Here is a 23,505-nt window from a genome sequence, read left to right as displayed (position 1 = left end):
ACAAATTCAAGCTGAGTTTCTTCCACTCAACTTCAAAACAAATCCCTGGACACGTGGGTTTGGGCCTAAGTAAGACTTGCAGAATGAATGTGCAAAGTACACTTTCTTGGGTTGCACTCTGCGGTTGTTCAGACAAGATCCCACCGTGTCTTCGGACAGGCCTAGGACTGCAGGTCTGTGTTGTACACTCAGCCTCCTCCTCCTCCGGCACCCCTCCCTCCCGGCAGTACGGGGATTCAAACTCACGGCCTTGAACTCCCCAAGGCAGTGGACCTCGTGGCCACGCCCGCGGCCTTTACAAGGTATTCTTGGTTAAAAGAAGGCCCAGTGCGTCCTCACCTTCCCGCTGACAGTGTGGGAAAGAGCTGGGCGGAGGGGCAGCTCGAAGGACCCCCCCCTCCCCCGGCAGGGCGACCGGGAGATGAGGGGCGGCTCACAGACACCCCCCCCCCCGCGGGGCTTAGGGGGAAAAGGCGCGGGGTTCGTCCTTACCCCCCCCCCACCACTGCGGTGCCTAAACATGCAGGCAGAAAAAGCCAAGGGGGTGGGGGAGGGGAGGTGAATGGGGGGAGGGGAGGCGGGTGGGAGGGGAGGTCAGGTGGGAGTGGGGGGAGGGGAGCAGGTGGGGCAGCCAGGTCTCAGCAGCAGCGTCTGCGAGCTCGGGGGGGGTGGGGGGGTGTCTCAGGCCGCCACTCCCCCTCCCCCCAGGTGACCCGCAGGCAGCCCGCAGTCCCTGGGGAGGAGGAACAAAGGCGCGGGACCCCCCCCCCCCCCCCCCGCGGCCCCGCTCGTCTCCGCGGCGCTGGACGCGGCCACACTTAGTTAAACCCTCGGACGTCCGCGGGCCTGCCGGGGGCACCGACAGGGAAAGCCTTCCGCTCGCCCCACGACGGCAGCGGGCCCCGCCGGGCAGGACCGAGCGCGCGCTCCGCGGAAGCGCCCGCGCCTGCGCCTGCGCGCCGGCCCCGCCCACCCCCTCCCGCGCCTGCGCCTCGCGCGCCTCCCGGCCCCGCCCACCCCCTCCCGCGCCTGCGCCTCGCGCGCCTCCCGGCCCCGCCCACCCCCTTCCGCGCCTGCGCCTCGCGCGCCTCCCGGCCCCGCCCCGCCCCGCGAGGGAGGGGGGGGCCGCCGCTCCGGCGTCCCCCGCGCGGTGCGCACGCGCGCCCGCGCGCCGTCCTCCCGCGCCTGCGCAGCGCACGGCCGCTCCCGGAAGTGGGAGGTGCCCGCCGGAGTTTGTGTGGCCGCCGCCGCGGGAACGTCAAGCCCGGCAATTTTTCAACGGCGGACGGCGGGGTTGGCGGAGTTCGGCGGAGCGCGAGCGCGCGGGCGGCTCCGGTGTCCGGTGTCCGGCCTCCGGTGCGGGAGCCCGCCGGCATGGCGGAGGACGAGCCGAGCCGGCGGCGTCGCGAAGGCGAGGCCCCGGCCTCCGCGCCGCCGCCGCCGCGTGAGGAGCCGCCGCGGCTGGGCCATCTCGAGGTGAGCCGGGGGCGCGCGCCCGCCCGCCCCGTCCACGGGACCGCCTCGCCCCGGGGCCCGGGACTCGAGGCCGCGCGCCCCATCCGGATCTCCCCCCCCCGCCCCGAGTGAGGACACAGCCGGGGGGGTTCCGAGCGAGGGTTCTGCCGCGGCCCGCAGCCTCGCCCCCCGACGTGCCTCCTCCCCCGCCGAGTCCCCATGACGAGAGCCGGGGTGCCCTCCTTTCCCTGCCTGCCTGTCTGTCTGTCTGTCTGGTCTTGGCGGTGCGGGTCCTGGGGCTCGAACCCGGGGCCTGGGCACCGTTCCCCCCCCCCTCCAGCGTCCGTGTTCCGGGCCGGCGCTCCGCCCGTCGAGGCCCACCCCCCCCGGGGTCTTGGGGGCGCCCTCTCGGACCTTTCCCGCCGCGGCTCGTGGGAACCGCGGGCCCGAGACCTCGGCCTTCCTGCCGAGGGAGGAGGCTTTCCGGCGCGAAGCCCTCCGAGCGCCCCCCCACCCCACCCCCCGCACCCCCGACGCCGCCGTCGCAGGTCCCCATTGTTGTCGTGGGGATTTGCCGCCGCGGCGGGTGGGGCTCGACTTCCGAGCCCCCCAGGCTCCCCCCCCCCCCGCCCCGCCGTCTTTCCCGGGGGCAGGTCTTGTTCCTCCAGGGCCTTGGCGTGTGTGTGCGTGTGTGTGCGCGTGTGTGTGTGTGTGTGTGCGCGTGTGTGTGTGTGCGCGTGTGTGTGTGTGTGCTGCACGCGCGCCCCCTCTGCTGCTCTGCGTGCCCATCTCGTCCTCCTTGAAACTATTCTTGTGCCCCGTCGGTAAACAACCTCGCCGCCCTCCTCGCTCCGATGCACTTTTATGTCGGTCACTTCAGCTAGCTCGGCTCTAAAAAGGATTCTCAAAAGCTTAATACTTTTTTTGTAAATGCAGGTACTGGGGTTTGAGGCCAGGACTTCACCCTTTCTTCCTCTTCGGCCCTAGGATGGTGCCCCCATCACCTGAGCCGCACCGCCACTGCAGGAGGGTGGCTGGTTAATGGGGGGTTAGCTGGGGGGGGGGGGCTTTATTTCCTGGGATGACTTCTAGGATTTTTATGCATGAGCCATCAGTGCTTGGCTTCTAACGTTTAGAGATGTGTGAAGGGACTTCAGTGTATTGAAAGTCTTGAAACTTCAAGATGAAGTAACTTCCAAACTGGACTTGGTGACTGTCTTATCTGTTAAAACTTGTCATTGGATGCTCCTAATAAATGAGTATAAATTTTTTCCCCCTCCTGATTTTCAACCAAGCAAAGGGATTTAGCTACTAAATTGCTTTTCTTCTTGTCATATCTTGACTTGAACAGACCTTGCCCTCACTAGACTGGCGCTGTGTTTCTTGAGCCATACCTCTAGCATAGCTAGTACATTTTTGTTATTTCTTTATTTCAGTTGTTTCTGTAAAAGAAGCAATTGGATTTTTTTAACAAGTGTGTTCAAATATCAGAGAAGTCTTTTGGAGGAATTTTAATTTAGTTTAAGTCCTTTTTAAAGTACAGATGGAGAAGTTTTTATTGAAGGCAATGCATTGATTTTGGCAATAGAATTATGGAGATATTTCCAAAATGTTGACAGAAAAAGATTTTATTTTCCTTTTATTTTTCCTCCCTCCACTCCCTTCCTTGCCTCCCTTCCCTCCTTCCCTTTCTGTCTTCTTTCTTGCATAAGAAGGTTAATTTCTGGCTTATATTTAAAGGATATCTTCTTTTATCTTGAAACTACAGGTTTTGTTTGATTATAAATAAAATCTTTTGGGTGCCAGTGGCTCACACTTGTAATCCTAACTACTCAGGAGGCTGAAATCTGAGGATCAAGGTTCAAAGATCACCCAAGCTGTTTATGGGACTCATCTCCAATTAACCACCAGAAAAATGGAAGCGGTGCTGTGGCTCAAGTGGTAGAGTGCCAGCCTTGAACTTAAGAGCTCAGGGACAGCACCCAGGCCCAGAGTTCTAGCCCCAGGACTGACCAAAAAACCATCACCACAACAAACTTTAAGAATCAGTATACAGCCAGGCTTGGTAGCAAATGCCTGTAATCCTAGCTACTCAGGAGGTTTAGACCTAAGGGTTGCTGTTCTGAGCCAGCTCAGGCAGGAAAATTCAGTGAGACTCCAAGTAACTACCCCCTCCTCCCCCCCCAATAAAAAAAAAACCCCAAACAGAAATGGAGCTGTGGCTCAAGTGGTAAAGCTCAGAGACAGTGCCCAGGCCTTTTAAAAGTTCAAGCCCCAAGACTGGTATCAAAAAGAAACAAAAAAGAATCAACCACTCTATCACTTGAGCCACAGCTTCACAGCTTTTTTGGTAGTTCACTAGAATTAAGAGTTTCAGGGGGGGCTGGGAATATGGCCTAGTGGTAAAGTGCTGGTCCTGTATACATGAAGTCCTGGGTTCGATTCCTCAGCACCACATACACTGAAAAAGCCGGAAGTGGCGCTGTGGCTCAAGTGGTAGAGTGCTAGCCTTAAGCAAAAAGAAGCCAGGGACAGTGCTCAGGCCCTGAGTTCAAGCCCCAGGACTGGCAAAAAAAAGTTTCAGGGACTTTACTGCCAAGGCTGGCTTCAAACTGTGATCCTTAGATCTCAGTTTCCTGGGTAGGATTACAGTCACCAGCACCTAGCTAACTGGTAATGCTTTTGCAGCTAAATAATACATGTGGAGGTGAGGTATTTTTTCTTAGCAGATTGACTTGAGCATCTTTTAGGAACTATTAGTGTAGACCTGAAGTTCTGGAGGAGGCACTAATCCCTAAGAAGTAGTGAAGGAAAAGGGTTGGAGTTGGCTCTAGGAACAGAAGCAAGTCTGTATAGAAGGCATGTTTATGTGTGTAATTTTTTTAGTAGTTGTTCTAGATAAGAGTTATTCAAGTAAATCACAGAAAATATTTACCTAGGGAAAATTACTAAAATAATTGAAACATCAGTTTTAGTAGACAAACTATAAATGTTGACCTGATAAATGATAACCTGGTAGAAGTTAAAGCTTAGAATTTAATGTAAGGCTAAAGACAGAATAATTATCCTGATTAAGTTCTAAGTTTAAGCTTTAGTCAGATATCAGTTGTAAATTTAATATATAATTGAGAGTTAATTTTCATGGTCAAAGCCCAATATAATAATATCAAAATCATTGTGTTTTGTTCTGTTTATATGTTAGTCGATAAGGAATCTCCGATTATGGAGTTCACATATTGTGATTTCTGACTCTTCAAGTCTTTGACTTCCTGTAGTGGGAGTGAATATTGTGACAAGCCTAGCATTATTTCATGGATATGTATGTGCTCGCTTAGATTGAGAAGTAAACCATCAGAATCAGTTCCTAATCAGAGCTGTAGCCTGTCTGTCTGTATCTCTTCCTCAATCCATAAAGTTTACATGTTGACAATATGGTAGATTATGACTAAATTAACAGGCATTACTAGTATATAAAGGCACATTGGAGAATTCTGAAACATAGTTGACACTTAGTTTATAAATGTATTCTTGGCATTTTTGTAGTTTGGGTAGTTGTGGAGAAAAACAAGTAGTTGTGGAGATAAGAGAATGGGATAATGTTTTTTTTTTTTTTCTTAATAGATTTTGATTTAAGAAAAGAGGAATGGAGGTGTGGCTTAAGTAGGAGAATGTTTACAAAGCTCAAGGCCCCCTAGTTCAAACCTCAGTACTGCCAAAAGAAATAAAAAGGGGAACTGAGTATGTAGTTCTGTCTTAGAGCATTTGCTGAGCATATACAAGGTTCAGTACTATAAAAACAAAAAGAGTTAAAAGGAAAAACATAGTATAGTAGTTATAATTCTGAATAACCTTTATATATGTAACAAAGTTGTTTGAAACAGTTCAATTACTTTAGGTACTAGGAGGTTTTTAATAAAGAGTTGTCTTTTTAAAAAAAATACTGGGTAATGTATTAACTTTGTGAAGTGAAATTAGGTTAAAAAGTTCTCAGGATGTTACTACTTACACATGTATAGTATTGTAGTTCATTTAGTTTAGGCAAAATTCCAGGCACCCATGGCTTACTCCTGTAATCCTCAGGAGGCTGAAATGGGAAGGATATGGTTCAAAGCCAGCCCCGGCAGAAAAGTCTGAAAGACTATCTCCAATTAATCAGCAATTAATACACATAAACACACATACATCGATTTGTAAGTCTGGGGTTATTTTGAAAATATCTGATTTACAGTCTGTAATATATTTGTGATGGCAGTAATAGCCTCTTCTGGATATAGTATTAGGAACCTGCTACACATAATTTCATTTCATACTTATAATAATGCTGCCTAAATACTATTTATCACTACCAAACACCACTTTGGATAATTATACCTTATTTTAATAGAAAAAGAAACTAGATCAGAGGCTAATAACCCACCCACGGTCATGCTGCTAGTAAATAGTCTGCTGAGTTCTGTACTAAAGGAAGTCTGATTCTAAAATTAATCCTCATTTTCTTAGGCTGTTGCCTTTAGGAACCTCATGACTCAGAATAGAGCAGAGCAAATTATATTGAAAACACATCTTTCATCTTCCTATCCTGGCCTCTTACTGGTGCAGTGGACGCTCTCATTGGCCATGTAGCATACAGAAGGCTCAGAAGTTTGCATCACTAAATATATATTTTTACTAATTGTAAATTAATCCCTCCCCTTCTGTTTTGTTTTTACAGAAAAAGCAAAGGTGTATTGATGACCAAGAAGCAAATAGATCTGAATTCATTACTTCCAACACAAGTGACTTCAGTGACCCAGTTTACAAAGAGATTGCTGTTACAAATGGTTGTATTAACAGAATGAGTAAGGAAGAACTCAGAGCTAAGCTTTCAGAATTCAAGCTTGAAACCAGGTAATTAAAAATAACTTTAGCTGGACCAAGGGCCTAGCCTGTAATCCTAGCTACTCAGCAGGCTGAGATGGAGGATTGAGATTCAAAGCCTGGGCAGGAAAAGTACGAAAAAAGCTGGAGGTGAAGCTGTGGTTCAAATGGTAGAGGGCTAGCCTTGGGGGAAAAAAGCTCAGGGTCAGTACTCAGGCCCTGAGTTTGTGTTCCAGGGCAGGCACATAAACATACACACATACACAAAACACTTTAAAATTATATAAAATGGTATGTGTTCATTTCCCTAGCATAGCTTCCTGAATGTTACAGATGATTAGGTATGTATCACTGTACCTAACTTCAATTTTTATTTTATCTTTTGCCAGTCCTGGGCCTGAACTCAGGGCCTGAGCACTGTCCCTGAGCTTCTTTTGCTCAAGGCTAGCACTCTACCACTTGAGCCACAGTGCCACTTCTGGCTTTTTCTGTTGATGTACTGAGGAATTGAACCCAGGGCTTTGTGCATGCTAGGCACTCTACTGCTAAGCCACATTTCCAGCCCCTCGACTTTTAGTTTTTTAGGTTTATTTAATTGACAGATATGGGACCCTTTTCTTTGACCATTTATATTGTTTTCATAGAGAGTTTGGGGTTTGTCTGAAATCAGGTAGTTTAAAGAAATCATTTACCAAGAAATATGTTTAGTCCCTAAAACAGTGCTGAATGATAGTATACATTGTATTTAACTGTATACTGAATGAGAAAATAGTAGTTTATGTATCTGTAATGAGATACACATATACTTATGATGTGAATGGTATTTTACAAATCTAATCAATGATTTAAAAAAAATTAGTTTATTGTGTGAAGCAGGAATGACTTTGGAGTCCAGGAAAACGATTCTTTGTTTTGATAAACAATTGAACTGCCTAACATAACATAAAGGGAAAATTTGATATATGAAACATGGAGACATAATATGTCCAAGTACTCCTAAACTCTTATTCCTCTTTGCTCAGGGACAAGGCTAGGTCCAAAGTTCAAACCCCAGGCGTGGTACAAAAAAAAAAGAAAGAAAAATTAGGCCTTGCTGCTTTCCAAAAGAGCACAAATGTACTTTTCCTTCAAGATTCTCTATTAGATTTTAATTTGTGATGACCCTTTTGACTTCATCTTTCCCTGGCTTTCAGTTATAAAGGTACAATCTGTCCTTTAGAGAAGATTTTTCTGAACAACATTTTTGTCCTTTCCAGATGTGAAGATCAACTACAAATTCCTGGCTTGTGTGAGAGCTAGAGATCTAGATGTTTATAAATGTATTCAACAAACTGGTATTGAATTCTAAGCACTAGGCTAGGCTTTTAACATAAACTAAGACATTTCCTTACTTTGGAAATCTCAGTCTTTTGGGAAAACACACAGAAACATACAGTACAAAATGGCCAGTGTTAGATTGGAAGTCATTTGCAGCATGAGAATACAGAACAATGAAGCCAAACACTAGTGACTCCTGCTGGTAGATCCTAGCTACTCAGGAAGCTGAGATCTAAGTGTGTTTCAAGCCAGCTTGGGCTTGGGCAAGGAAGTCTGGGAGGACTCATCTCCAATTAACCACCAACAAGCCAGACATAAAGGTGTGGCTTAAGTGGTAGAGTGCCAGTTTTGAGCTGGGGAGGGAAGGTAGAGATACAGAACAGAGTATCTTGAATTCAGGAAAATACCATTTGAATTACGTCATATAGTAAAAGGAAAGATGGTATTTCAAGGAAAAATAAAACCTTTTTAATTTTAAATTATTAAGGTGATTTGTTGAGGACTAATTCTTGTTCGTATATTTTTCTGCTATGATCTTGTCTCTTAAGCTCTTGCTATATAGTAATCAAAGTTCTAGAACACAAAAGTATACAACATAATCAGGCAATGACTTACAGGCTGTTTTATCTGCAGTGTATAATGCATCATTGAACACTGGGAGAAAAGGAACCTTTGGCAATAGACTGAAATGATAGGTTGAAATGGTGAACATGGGAAAGAATGAATTGGAAGGCTGTGCTAGTGGTGGTATTTGCCATTTATCAAGAAGCTATGGAGAGCCCTAGAGGAGATAATTAAGGAGAATAGGTTCTTGGTATTTTTCTAGGTGGGATTTTTTTTTTTTTACGGTATTTTAATGGGAAGGAGCAAGGGAGGAATAAATGATGATGGATTTTTTTTTTTAAATCCTAAGAGCTAGTAATATATTATGCTACCATTCATTTTACAGTGTAGTTTCAAAAAAAAAAAAAAAGGCCGGAAAGGAAGGGAGGGAAAAGGAAGAGAGAAGGGCATTTGTGTGGTAGTATATACCTGCACCTCCACGCACTGTCTTAAAATAACTACCTCTACCCTCCGACCCCTCCCCCTCGCAAAGGATGAAAGACAGAAATTGGGACTGACCAGGTGTGCAAAGCTTTCACAGGAGTAGACCACCCACAGTGCCTTAGTATGGAAGGGTTTGAGATAGTTCCCTGGTGGGTTTTGATAATACAGGATATCTCAAGCAAACAAACTTATGAAGACATTTTTCCTTAAACAAGTGACTGGTTGATTTTCAGTGTTTTCATGTCTAGGATTCCTTTTCAGTGTTTTGGTTGTTTAGGAAGGAAAAGCCTAAAATTGTTTTCTGAAGTCACTGGCTATGCGATCAGAATGCCTTAGTTGGCACCACGTTAATTAAATTTAGACACTCTTTTACTGCTGTTTCATCTGGGCGACATGGAGGGAAGTCTGAACACTGGTTGGTGACTTCATAGTTTTGAAAGAGTGTTATGAGCAGGCATGTTTGTTTATGTAGGAGGATCCTGTCCTTCATCTTGCACTCCATTTGTAGAGTATATATTTTAAGGCTGTCCATAATGTTTAAATCCTCTGGACCATATTTAATCATAGTAAATTAAGAAACCACCTTTTAGTTAAGAATCTATTGAGTATGACAATGTTTTTGAGGACAGGTTACTCAAGGGTGGTATCTTCTAAATTAGTTTCCAAAGCAGCTAGTAGATAGATTATACTAGGATAACAATAGTTTTATATCCTTAAAGTTTTTTAGTTGTCTAATCTACAAATGCCAATAAAAAGGAAAGAGCATAATAAGGTCAATTAGTCTAAATTTTCACATCTGGCATTTGTACGGGGCCTATAGAATAATTCAATAGTAATTTCAGTAAGTTTTCACATATCTTAATCTATGGGGCGCTGTGACTGTATTAGTGGTGTGCGTGGACAAGGCTGAAGGTTGGAAGTTGGTATATATTGGAGAAAAGGTTCATGTTGTCTTAAACATTTTGCTTTTGTGAGTTTTTTGTTAACTTGGCTTTGAATTTTGCTTCCCTTACATTTATTTTAGCATTTGCTAAATTATTCTGTGACTTGCCTAGGTTCAATCCAGTACCCTGAGCAGGTAAGAGTTCTGATTCTTGAGTATAAAACTTGCCTAAGTAAATTTTTTTTTCTACTTAGAGGAGTAAAGGATGTTCTGAAGAAAAGACTGAAAAACTATTATAAGAAGCAGAAACTAATGTTGAAAGAGAGCAATTGTGCAGACAGTTACTATGACTACATTTGTATTATTGACTTTGAAGCGACTTGTGAAGAGGGTAATCCACCTGAGTTCATACATGAAATAATTGAGTTTCCTGTTGTTTTATTGAATACTCACACCTTAGAAATAGTAAGTAAATTTTGTTTTTAGTAGTAATTATTGTGGCTCTTGTAAGCTGGAGAATCTCATTTGCCATTTTAGCTAGAACTAGAAGTCTCAGTATTTTGCTTCTGTTGTGACTTTGTATTGATTTGGTTAACAGAAAAGCTACAATAGGGCAATTTTAGGAACTGCTTATCTTTTTTCCCCCAGGATATCAGACTTTGGGGAAGTAAAAAAACAAAAACATCTTAATGCCTGGTCTTAGTCTCAGAGATACTAACTTAGTTTGGTGCCGGCCCCTGGCCCCTGACATCAGCATATACTTTCGAAACTACTTTCAAGACTACTGCTGTCACCTAAAATGCACTCTGATGGCTGTGAATAATAATTCACAGAAATCACTACCATTCTGATGGAAAATTTATGGGGAAACAACTATAACCATTTCTAAGCCATATGAAACATATGAGCCAGGCACTGGTAACTCACACTTGTAATCTTAGCTACATAGGAGGCCGAGATCTGAGATTTGAGGATGGCCTTTCAAAGCCAGCCTAGGTAGGAAAGTCTGAGACTCATATCTTCAGTTAATTGCCAAAAATGCTGGATATGACCGGGTGCCGATGGCTCACACCTGTAATCCTAGTTACTTAGGAGGCTGAGATCTGAGAATGGTAGTTTGAAGCCAGCCCTGTCAAAGTCCCAGGAGACTCTTAGGTTAACCACTCAAAACTGGAAGTGATGCTGTGGCTCAAGGGGTAGAATGCTAGCCCTGAGCTAGCCTTGAGCAAAAGAAGCCTAGGGACAGTGCCCAGGCCCCAGGACTGGCAAAGAAAGTAAAATACATATGCTTTGGGTTATTACTGCCACTGCATTCTTAATTCAAGAATTTACAGAATAAGTTCCCTCAAATAATACAGTTCCCTCAAGAAATACCATTTTCCTTACAATGTCTGAGCAAGAGTGTGTCATAGTGTCTCAACTGTCCAGGAGTCATTTCTGTGATATCCCTTGTGGCTACCAACACACTGGCAATAAATTCGCAAAAGCTTCGTGCACAAAAAATGCATAGACATTTCTTTCCAAAGTGTCTTAATTTTGTTCTTAAACAGACTATTTCTGTTATTTCCTTTATCTAAAGCAGATTAAAGTTCAATAAACTAAAAAGAAAAAAGAGTGGTAAAGTGCTAGCTAGCCTTGAGCAAAAACGCTCAGGGACTGGAAAAATAGTGCTATAAGGACAAATTGATTTCATTTGCTTTCTCTTCTCTTAAAGACAGTTCTCCCTTATTTAGAATTTAGGATTTATTGCTTTTAATTATATTCTTATTACATGCTAACATAATATTTTTTTATTCCATAAGAAAGCTGCTGTCTTACTGTTCATCTTTTTGGCAAAATTCTTTAAATAGCTCTTAGTATCTTGATATACACATTGTTTTAAGAGGTTTATAGTTTAAAGCAGTACAAAGTTCTCAATGTTTAGTTCTTCAAGAAATGGTCGTTCAAGGTTTGCTTTCCGATGCAATGTCTTAAATTATTTTAAATTATGAAGCAAATAATTTTAATGAAAATATCAGAGGGCTTTGTTGAAGGAAATGAATGCTTTAAAATGCCAGCTAGATCTGTACCATGAGCACCTATAAAGTCACAGCACTTTTGTGGAATGTGTCATGTCGTTTATTCAACATTAAAGTAACTGTTGTCCTTCCCTTGTAGGAAGATACATTTCAGCAGTATGTGAAGCCAGAGATGAATACACAACTGTCTGATTTCTGCATCAGTCTTACAGGAATTACTCAGGTTGTGCGATCTTATTATTTAATGAGTTAAAAGAGGTTTTAAAAATTAGACTTACTGTATGCATAGTTTGAAATTACTGTTAGGAATAATGGAGTGTGTTGTTCTCCCTGCTAGGTAAAGCTCGCCATATTGTAATAAATACATGGTTGGACAGGTGGGGTGGGCCTTAGGTGGGAGGGTCACTTGAGCTCAGGAGTTTGAAACCAGTTTGTGGGACGTAGTGAGATCCTCACCTTAAGAAACAAAAAGCAAATTCTATACCTCGTATCATATACTCAAGTTTTCCTTTTAAGGAGTTGTAATGATGCATCTTATTTCATTTGTAAAACACAGAATTATCTAAAGTGTGATTGTGTTCTAGTTGGGAATAAGCTTTGTCTATTTGCAATCTGATTGTATTTGTTTTTGATGTGGTTGTATTTTAATGAGTTGGCCCTTCATTTACTTTCTTCATTCACTTATTCTTTCATCCTGCACATGGTTGAATGTCTTCTGTAATATATTTCAAGGAATTAGGGATTCAGAGACAGATGTGGTCACAGTGAAGTTAGAAAGAATTAGAAGTCATGAAATTTAGCATCAATAAAGGGTTTCCGTCGATGACAGAGGAATACAGGCTGTCCATGTTGGTTACCTTGGGCTTAATAATGATAAGTAGAGGGGAAAAACAGGACTGGTCACTTCAGAAGTGAAACAGCAGAATTTCATGTAGTGTAGGATGGTTCAGATGTGCAGGGACTAGTGAAATGGTCAAGATAGACAGGCTGGCCAGGCGTTTTATGAGATTGATTGATTGCGCAGTTCCATTTTAGGAACTTCTGATAGTTTGGTGTGGTTTGGAGAGATCACTCAGAAGATGATGGCTTGCAGCTGATAAGAGGTTGCACTTTACTCTTAAGAATCCATGAACTACTAGGTTGGAGCCTATAAAAAGAGAACCACAGGGATGATTTAAAATCTTATTAGGGGAGGACTTGTATATTTCAATTAAAAGCAATTTTTAGTTGAATGAAACTTAGAAACTTTAGGTAGGTGGGCCAAGCCTAGAAATTCATGGAATTTAAAGCATAAATAAACCATTCTCATATTGTCCCCCACGCTCTAATTTATGTTTAGGTATTTTGTAGGACTATAAGTAGCTGCCTTGACTTTTAAAAATTCTATTTTTATGTCCTCAGGATCAGGTAGACAAAGCTGATACTTTCCCTCTAGTACTGAAAAAAGTAATTGACTGGATGAAGTTGAAAGAATTAGGAACAAAGTATAAATATTGCATATTAACAGATGGGTAAGTACTGAGGATAACTGTCTTTTTATAATCTTTTTTAAATTAAGGATGGTGTTATTTATTTAACTCTTAACCACAAAAGTATTATTTAAAGTCCTGGAATAACCTCCTATGAGACAATGTTGCCTTTAGCATTCTTTCTACTTAAAACTTTTATCCTAGGGATGAAGAAGAGCTGTAGTAACAGTTGAATCCAAGATTAGAGGGATAGAAAGATAAATATTAACAAAACATCTAAAATTATCTGAAATCTTGGTTTTAATCATGACATTTGCTTGCTCACAAGTCTTCACCTCGGCCTCTGGGTTCTTTCATCTCATCCTACCCCATCTGTTTAGCCTGATCCACTTTTTGGTACTCCTTGCTGCCCATGAGTTCACACGTTTACCCTTTCCTCTGTAGTTTATACTTTGCTCTGTTGGGAGACTCTTCCTCACCACTTTTATATGCTTATTCAAAGCTTTGCTTGCGTTTTAGTCTGACACTATAATTCACATTGATCTTTTTTTAAGCTCTGGTAATTTTTATGAAAATGTTCCACTCTGACTAATAATACATAATCTTTATGTATGTCAGGAAATTAGAACTCCTTTTGGATCATGTTCCAGAGTGCTTACTATATTGCTGATCTCAAAGTGTATGCCCCAAAGCATTTGTTAAATAAAAAGCTAGGTGGGAAAGTCAGAAAGATTAAAACAAGGGTTACATATATAGCAATAGGACAATTTCTGTACCATAATGCTATGAAGGCTGAAGAAGTAAGTTGTGAACCACTTGTGTTTAACAATGTGGATGGTTTGTATTAAGACATCATCACCGTAGGTTGTTACAAGAGTTTACATGCAAGAGGAGAATATTGATTAATCTCATGACAATGAGTTTAGAAGTTGGGGAAACTGTTGACCCAGCTTCAATTTTAAAAATGAATGAGGGGGGTAGGAATGTGGCCTAGTGGTAGGGTGCTTGCCTCGCATGCATGAAGCCCTGGGTTCGATTCCTCAGAATCACTTAAAAAGAAAAAAACAGAAGTGGAGCTGTGGCTCAAGTGGCAGAGTGCTAGCTTTGAGCAAAAAGAAGCCAGGGACTGCGCTCAGGCTCTGAGTTTAAGCTCCAGGACTGGCCAAAAAAAAAAAAAAAAACAAGAGTACTGTTTCTACTAATACTAATAGATGTTGCTGATATAGCGGTATGTATAGTTCTATAAACGTCATATTCTAGAACAGATTATTCAAAATTTGTGCATTTGGTAATCAGAGCACTAGCAGAAACAGTAATTTTGTTTGTTTTGTTTTTGTAATTGATACCTCCAGAAATAACAGCTCAGGCAAGCCGCTTGAGGATATGTGGAGATTGCTCTAAGATATTAAAAATTGCCATAGAATAGTACTCTAGGAATACACACTCCGTTTTCTTAAAATACAGTCAAATGTACTCTTGTTGCCATTCCAGGAAATAAGTTTAGGCTTTTTTGCTGAAGATTATAATTCCTACTAAATCCTCTCATCTAAGAAGAGTCATATGTGAACCAACATAATTTCCAAATTTAACACTCAGTATTGTCCTCTATTTAACCATAGCAAGGGGATTGGTATAGTGGAAAGTGTTTTAACACAACACATTATGTTTTAGCTTATTTATTTTGTCTCATTAGGTGTTTTTTTTTTTTTGAAAAACATACCCTCAAAGAACTTATGATAAACCTAGCATTGCACATAGTAGTAATACATATTGGGTATAAAATAGTGAGCACATAGTAAATAAGTATAAAACAGTATTTAACAAAATGGAAGCCTTCCTAGGAATCAAACATAAAAATTTATCAAGAGTTCTGGGCACTAATGGCTCATGCCTGGAATCCAGTTGCTGAGGTCTGAGCATCAAGATTGGAAGCCAGGCAGGGAAGTCCATGGAACTTACCTCCAGTTAACCACCAGAAAACCAAAGGTGGAGCTGTGGCTCAAGTGGTAGATCTTTAGCTTTGAGTAAGAAAGGTCAGGATCACACCCAGGCATTGAGTTCAAACCCTGAGTGGGGAGCGTGTGGGCACACGCATGTACACTCACACATAAATTACTGTGAGCCTAATGTGATTGTGAGAAAAATAATGTACTCAACCTGGCTTTGAACTCTGATCCTCAGATCTCAACCTCCTGGGTAGCCGGGATTACAAGTGTGAGCCACCAGCATCGAGACTGTCTTTCCTCTTTTGAAGTTAATTTTGAAGTAGTGTACTTTAGGAAGCAAGGTTAATTTTCTAAGCTTGGTATTAGGTGAATATGGGAAAGTTGACAAGTGTAAATTATAACAAACAATGACTTAAAGTTCTCATTTGTATAGTATTGGCATAACATTTATCATATCCATTTCTCTGTTTTTATTTATAAGTTCATGGGATATGAGTAAGTTCTTGAACATGCAGTGCCAACTCAGCAGGCTCAGATATCCTTCTTTTGCTAAAAAGTGGATCAATATTCGAAAATCGTATGGAAATTTTTACAAGGTAAAATTTCTATACTTTTTCTTGCATTATCTCTTTTTATTGTGAAGATGATGTACAGAGGGGTTACAGTTACATGCTTAAGGTAATAAGTACATATACATTTCCCATACCTGTCTGAATTATCTTTTAAAGTACACTTGCTATCTTTTAAAAGTATACTTGATTTTTCTACAGTTTTTGACAGAAAAAGGCTACATAATGCTATGTCATAGATTTTCAGTTCAAATTACAATGCTAAACCTTTCTACCCTTAACTGTATATACATGAAAGAATCGAAGCCCTTATTTATATGTGGATTGTTCATAAGACATGTTTACAACTGAATTTTAATTTGATCAAACATGTATAGTGTAAAAATTTAAAATAATACTCTAAGGCTTAGAACAAATGACATCTCCTGCTTACAGCCTTCACCAGAACTACTGTTCTTTTGAAGCAAATACTTTAATTTTTTTTCATATATTTACCTTCATATTTCTTCTGTGAGTATATAGGAGGCATATGTATGCATGTGTGTGTGCACGCGCACACGCATGCACAGTATACCAGTACTGGGACTTGAACTCAGGGCCTGCCTCATGGCTGCCATTCTACCATTTGAGGCAAGCCTCCAGCTCTGGCTTTTTGCTGGTTAATTGGAGTTAAGAGTCTTTTAAATTTGTCTTTGTACTGATTCTCAAATCTCAGCCTCTGGAGTAGTTAGGAATGCAGATGTGAGTCACTGATACGCAGCTACCTTCATATTTCTAAGTCACGTGAATTTTCAGTTTGAGATGTGTTGAATTCTGCAGTGGAAGATGTTTTAGCTCTATGAACATCCCTCTCCTGTGTGTTCTTTCTCACCCTACATCCTTGTAAAAGTCATGTTACCTTTATAATCAAATCACTGGAAATTTGAGACCGTTCATATTCAGAGTTAACACTTGAAAGGTATATGGTAATTCCTGCCACTTTGTTGTAATGTTTTGTATCTCCTGCACTGTTGGTTTCATGGTCACAAATTCTTCTAGGTTCTGTATAGCACTGTTGGTTTCATGAGGTCACAAATTTCTCTAAGTTCTGTATATCAAGGGAGATCTTTTGTCCCACTTTTCCTCATTTATAAAGATTAGAAATTATTGCTGAAATCCGAGAGACTCACCTCTGGTAAAGAGAACTATATTTAAAAAAACACGCTCAAAACATGCTAGTTATTGCCTACTTGAGTAGAATTGGATTTATGAACTGTGTATCGCAATGGTATGAATCTGCTCATGTGAAGACTGGCTATAAATGAGAAGTGTACTCTGCATGATGGAACAAATCACACATTTAATCCAGATAATAAATGGCTGTTTCTAAAAAAAAGAAGAAGAAAAAAGAAAATTTGGGTTTTTTTTTTAAACATTTTTATGAAAACCTATCTTAAAGTGGGATTGATTTTTTTTTTTTTTAAGTAGACTAAAACACCATGAATAGAAATATAGCATGGACACAATTTTATAGGAGATTTTTGGGGGAAACTCAAACTTCTCTTTGGGGTATTTCAGATGCAAATGTAGACTTAACATTTACACAATTGTATAAATGTATTTCTTTTATAAGCTTATGTATGAGTTTTTCCCTGAAATACTGGGAGTTGAGCCTAGGCCCTACTGTTGCTTGGCAGGTGCGCTATCACTTGAAACAACACCAGTCCATAAAAAATATATCTAAAGTGAAAGATTCAATAGATTTCTTTACTATGAGTCCGATAGTTTTTTTTTCTTCTGTTTTTCTTCCTATACAGATACTCGATAATGGGTTGAATTTAAGATAAGACGACACATATTTTGTTTAGTATGTGGGTAGTCAAAGAGTAGGCACAAATTGTAGGAAGGAAGGGTGAGCAAACACAGTCATTATATTCAATGCAAAAATAGAAAAAGAGGGGCTGGGAAATGGCCTAGTGGTAGAGGCTAGTGCCTCGTGCACATGAAGCCCTGGGTTCAATTCCTCAGTACCACATAAACAGAAAAATCCAGAAGTGGCTCTGTGGCTCAAGTGGTAGAGTGCTAGCCTTGAGCAAAAAGAAGCCAGGGACAGTGCCCAGGCCGAGTTCAAGCCCCGGGACTGGCAAAAGGAAAGAAAAAAAATAGAAAAATACAAACTCACAAGGGTTTTCTACCAGTTACAGTTTTTGTCCTTGCTCTGCATGCTTGCTAAATGACAAAAGGAACTCACATTTTGAAAGTTGAAATTGCAAATAAGTATTTACTTCTTCCCTGTATATGCCAGAATGCTCTTGCTGAACATTACAACATTTTAAGCCGCAGAATACTAAGTTGCATCTTTAGCGTAGGATCAGATTGTATCCACAAAGTCAGATTTCAGGCTGAGCAGATCTGAGAAAAGAGCTCTTACCAGTTGTATTCTAGTGTAGAAATGGAAGAAAAACCATTTTCTCCTACCGTTTTTCCCAGATTGCTTTTTAGTATGACTTGAGACTTTTTAATAACTTTGTGAAGCCCAAACAGAAGTGTGAATGTTTGAAGGTTCCTTGTTGTACAAGCTATTTCCAAACACTGTTTTCTTTGAAATCTCAGAATATTCTGACTTGAAGTCAAACATTTTCTTTTCAACTGGTTTATGATTTTAAAACAATGTCTTCTAAGTACACTGGTCTTGGAACTCATTTACAAACAATTTAACACAATCTGGCCTATTTGCCTGCCATTCACCTTTCTACTGACTCAATCAAGTTGAGTCTTTGCCCTTTGCAGAATCAGAAGATGTGTATGTTACGTGAGTGGGAGGATGTTCTGTTTCCCAGGTATATATTTTGCATATGTTTTGTTTTGTTAACAGTTTGATGGAACTGGATGTTAGTGTCTTACACCTATAAGCCTACCCACTCAGAAGGCTGAAATCTGAGGATCAAGGTTTGAAGTTAGCCAAAGCCAGAAATGGAGCACAAGCTGTCCCCGAGGGCAGCTTCTAGGCCCAGGATTCAAGCCTCCTGACCAGCAAAAAAACAAACAAAAACCAATATGAGGGAACGAATTGGCCTTTGCTTAGTAAAGTTAACTTTTTCTGTCACTGTCCATTAACTGTTGAATTTTATGGAGTTAAATAAATTCACATTGTTATGCCATTATCACAATGTCTATCTTCAGAACTTTTCGTCTTCTAAAACTGAAACTGTGCTTATTGAACTTCCTTTTTCTTTACCCCTGCTAACTATTTTTCTTTCTGTCTCTATGAATTTAATTTCTCAACAGACCAATCAGTATTTGCATTTGTGACTGGCTTATTTAACTTAGCATAATATCTTCAAGGTTCATGCATGTAACACGTCAGAATTTTCTTTCTTCCTCTGGTTGAGAAATATTCTATTAAAAGTATATACTATATTTGAAAAAGAAATCTATTCATGCCTTGAATATTTGGCCAGTGTAAATGCTATAAGGATGTTGAGTATACACATAACTGTTTTAAGTCCCTGCTTTCAGTTCTGAAAGGAACTGAATTGAACTACCCATTTTAAGATCAGATTTGCTTTGTAAAGGAGTTCTAGATATTACTACCTTTCAGATGTATCATTTGAAAGTTTTTCTTGTGTCAAAAGTTTACATTTCACTTTTGTTTTTAAATTTTGATGAAGTCTGGTTTTTTTCTTCTGTAACATTTATTTTGGTGTTATATCCAAATCATGAAGCCTTTCCTTAGGCTTGCTGGTAAAGAGTTTTATTCATTTTAGAGTATACCTTTTTGATCTTAAGTTTATTTTTCGTATGGCATAAAGATCCATCTTCATTTTTTTACATACAGATCCAGTTTTCCAGAGTGCCCTGTCCCTATTGAGTGATATCGGTATCCTTGTTTCAAACCATTTCACAGTACATGTATTTGAGGGTCCATTTCTGGAGGCTCTTCTCTTCTGTGCTCTTGTTTTGTCTTTATGCTGATAGTGTACCATTTTGACAGTAGCTTCATGGTAAGTTTGGAAATGAAGAAGTGTTAGACCACCTTTTTGTTCCCTCAGTTGGTTTGGCTGTTTGAGGTCCATTGAGTTGGTAGATTGGAATTGTCTGTTACTCTAAAACAAAAATAGTATTTCAGTATACATTATATTGAATCTAGATTTCTTTAGATAATTTTGATATTTTAAATCTTAGCTATGAGCTTAGGGTGTCTTTCCATTTAGTAGGGCCTTCTCAAATTTCTCTCAGCAACATGTTGTAGCCTTCAGTATACAAGTCTTTATCATTTGTTGGCTAAGTTTGTTCCTCGGTACTTTATTCTTTTTGTGGCTATTTTAAATGAAATTTATTTTGTGGTTTCCATTTTGAATTTTCATTGTTATTCTGTAAACAGTGGGTTTCCCTATTGTTGATTTTGAACCTGCAACATTTAATTTGCTTATTCTAAAAAGGTGTTCTCTTATGTGTAATGTAGGATTTTCTGCATAAAACAATGTCACTCACCTGTGGACAGGGCAATTACCTTTTCCCTTTTGGGTACCCATTATTTCTAATTGCCCTAAGTAGAACTTTTAGTTGTTTTCATCAACTTTCAACTGTTGAATATAAGTGGTGAATGTGGCCGTGTGGCTATTCCTAACCTCAGAAGGAGGTATGGTGCTAGCTAGCTATGGGTTTTCATATGACTTTTTTCCTTTTGTTAATATTTTGAGAGGTTTTTGTCGTATCATGAAAGGTTGTTGGATTTTGTTATGCTTTTTACTGCACCTGTTGGATGGTCATGTGGTTTTTCTCTTTCATTCTCTTAATGTGGCGTACTACATTGATCTGTTTTTTGTTTTTTTTTTACATTGAACCATTCTTGCATTCCAGGAATAAATGATACTATGCAGTCATGCTGTATAATCCTTTTACTGAACTGCTGGATTTGGTTTGCTTATACTGAGGATTTTTGTGTCATGGTATTCATACAGGGTATATTGTTCTGTAGTTTGTCTGGCATTTGTATCCAAGTGATGTTGGCTATATACAGTTAGTTAATGTTCTGTCTCCTTCTGTTTTCCTCTTTCTTTCTTTTGTAATAGTATGAAGAGGATTGGTACTAATTCTGTAAATGTTTAGTAGACAAGCAGTGAAGCTATCTGGTCTAGAGTTTTTTCATATTGGGAAGTTATTTTTGTTGTTGGTGGTTTTTTGTTCTTGTGTTTTACACCAATATTGGCTTGAACTTAGGGCCTCATGCTCAAGGCTGAACCTCTGCCACTGAGTCATGTCTTCATTTCCAAAACCAGAGAGCTCCTTGTTAATGTTTTTAATTTTCTTTCGTGCTGGTTGAGGCTTGAAATCAGGGACTCCGATGCTCATTTGCCTTTTCCACTGGAAGCTGGTGCTTTAGGACTTGTGTCATACCTCCACTTCCAGGAAAATTCTTTTTATTTTTTTTTGGCCAATCCTGGGGCTTTAACTCTGGGCTTGGGTGCTGCCTCTGAGTTCCTTCTGCTTAAGGCTAGCGCTCTGCCACTTGAACCACAGCACCACTTTATTTTTCTGTGATTAATTGGAGATAAGAGTCTCATGGACTTTGCTGCTCAGGCTGGCTTTGAACTATGATCCTCAGATCTCAGCGTGCTGAGTAGCTAGAATTATTGGCATGAGCCACTGGTGTCAGGTCAGGGAATTCTTTTTTTTTTTGGCCAGTCCTGGGCCTTGGACTCAGGGCCTGAGCACTGTCCCTGGCTTCCTTTTTGCTCAAGGCTAGCACTCTGCCACTTGAGCCACAGCGCCACTTCTGGCCGTTTTCTGTATATGTGGTGCTGGGGAATCGAACCCAGGGCCTCATGTATACGAGGCAGGCACTCTTGCCACTAGGCCATATCCCCAGCCCAGGGAATTCTTAATTACAGATTGGGTTTCCTTACTAGGTTTAGATCAGTTTGCCTTATCTATTTATGATTTGGTCTTAGAAGGTTGTGTGTTTCAGACATTTGTCCTTACCAACTAAATTATCCAGTGTTATTTTTAGAAGCATATTTCCTAAGATGTAGTGGAAGACAGTATATTTGCATGATTACAGCTTATAATAGTTTCTGATGCTTATAGGGTAGTTTTTCATAGTTTTTTGTTTTAATCATAGTGCTTGTTATCATTTGCTCTGTGTTCTTCCAGTAACCCAAGGAGTATTGCTGGTACCATTTTACAGATGAACCATTTTACAGATGATATAGCTTTACATAAAACTATATCAATTTTTTTGATATGTTTACACAGAAGTTAAAACAGTGGTTCCTACAATTATGGAGCATATTTGAATTGGATTGAAAATAACATAACAACCCTAACACCATTTTTTATTTTTACTGTCATTAGTTTTAGTCATCTCAAAAAGGCTAATTACTGTTTATGTCTATATAAGAAGTGAAATAATTACAGGGAAATACTACGTTAAAATACGTTCCAGTTTAAAAGAAGGTTGATCTTTATATATCCAGAACCATACAGTCCCTTCTGTAAATAGTTTGTTAAAATTTTTTGCTAAATTATAAACCTGCAAATGTCCAAGAATTCTATATTTTCACTTAAAACTCTAAGACCACCATAAAAGCTCTGAGAATTTGCTTCATTTGATTATTACCTTTTACCCAACTTTATTTTGTTATTAGTGTTAATTTTGTTTTTTTTTTTAGGGTGGGAAAATGCACGTGTATATGTACATATAATGTTGTATATTATGATTACCATCATCGTTGTCATTGAGTAGTTGTACAAAGGGATTACAATTCCAAAAGTCTGGTTCTGAGCACAGTGCTTCTTGGTCAGTGTTACTCTTCCCCACTTTCCCCTCCCGTGCCCTCCCTCAACTTCCATAGTTTGTTTTTGTATAATACACATTGAACATAATGACTGTATTTGCTCACCCTTTATTCTGTGTGCTTTTTATTCTTAGCAACTCTGGTCTTTTATTGCTGTTTAGAGTACTAAAGAACAGTTTACTAAGCTTTTTTATTTTCCAGGTTCCCAGAAGCCAAACCAGACTGACGATAATGCTTGAAAAATTAGGAATGGATTATGATGGGCGACCTCACAGTGGTCTTGATGACTCGAAGAACATCGCCCGGATAGCAATCCGGATGCTTCAAGATGGCTGTGAACTCCGAATCAATGAGAAGATTCATGCAGGACAGCTAATGAGCGTATCCTCTTCCTCACCCATAGAGGGCAGTCCAGCCCCACAGATGCCTCACCTGAGAAAGTAACTGCAGTTTGAATCATTCCTACCTGGATTTGCTACAAAGAGGCAGCAGGTGAATACTTTCTGAGTGGGCCCTGAAGTGCAAACTTCAAGCACTTTAATTAAACATTAAATTTTCATTATGACAGTTTGATTAGATATATGTGACTGATTTTGTGGTCGTATTGAGTTCTTTGTCACCAGCACTTTTGATATGAGCAGTATTTTATTTGTTACACAGTAGCAATTCCTGCTTGAGAACTGAATTTTATAATTTGAAATGTCCAAAATGTGCTCTTTTTGGTTTTAAAATGTAAAATTTTTATTGGCTTGTTGCTTCAATGCTATGTCTTATTGATGTGGAAATTTAGAATTAATTTCTACATTAACATCATTTTATTACACCTTTTTGTTTAATTCAGGAAAGATGGAAAGGTATACCTTATCCTGTCTTGGGTTTTTATGAACATAATTCTTTTGACTTTTTTTTTTTTTTTTTTTGCCAGTCCTGGGCCTTGGACTCAGGGCCTGAGCACTGTCCCTGGCTTCTTTTTTGCTCAAGGCTAGCACTCTGCCACTTGAGCCACAGCGCCACTTCTGGCTATTTCTATATATGTGGTGCTGGGGAATTGAACCCAGGGCTTCATGTATATGAGGCAAGCACTCTTGCCACTAGGCCATATTCCCAGCCCCTTCTTTTGACTTTTTAAGTTTGTAAATGAAGTGTTCCACCTGCAGTCCTTGAA

General features: G+C 40.4%; 1 protein-coding gene across 1 annotated transcript; it reads left to right on the top strand.

Moving 5' to 3' along the window:
- Window positions 1-1,249: 1,249 nt before the first annotated feature.
- On the top strand, window positions 1,250-23,240 carry Eri1 (exoribonuclease 1). Its single transcript, XM_048330748.1, has 7 exons — window positions 1,250-1,476; window positions 6,167-6,342; window positions 9,814-10,024; window positions 11,717-11,800; window positions 12,979-13,088; window positions 15,474-15,588; window positions 22,542-23,240. Exons 1-7 carry the CDS (start codon window positions 1,375-1,377, stop codon window positions 22,782-22,784), a joined length of 1,041 nt encoding a protein of 346 aa, XP_048186705.1. The 5' UTR covers window positions 1,250-1,374; the 3' UTR covers window positions 22,785-23,240.
- The last annotated feature ends 265 nt before the right edge of the window (window positions 23,241-23,505 follow it).

Source organism: Perognathus longimembris, chromosome 21 (assembly GCF_023159225.1).
Source record: "Perognathus longimembris pacificus isolate PPM17 chromosome 21, ASM2315922v1, whole genome shotgun sequence".
Lineage (NCBI taxonomy): Eukaryota > Metazoa > Chordata > Mammalia > Rodentia > Heteromyidae > Perognathus > Perognathus longimembris.
Note: the sequence above shows the minus strand (reverse complement) of the source record. Positions and strands in the feature narration are given on the sequence as shown.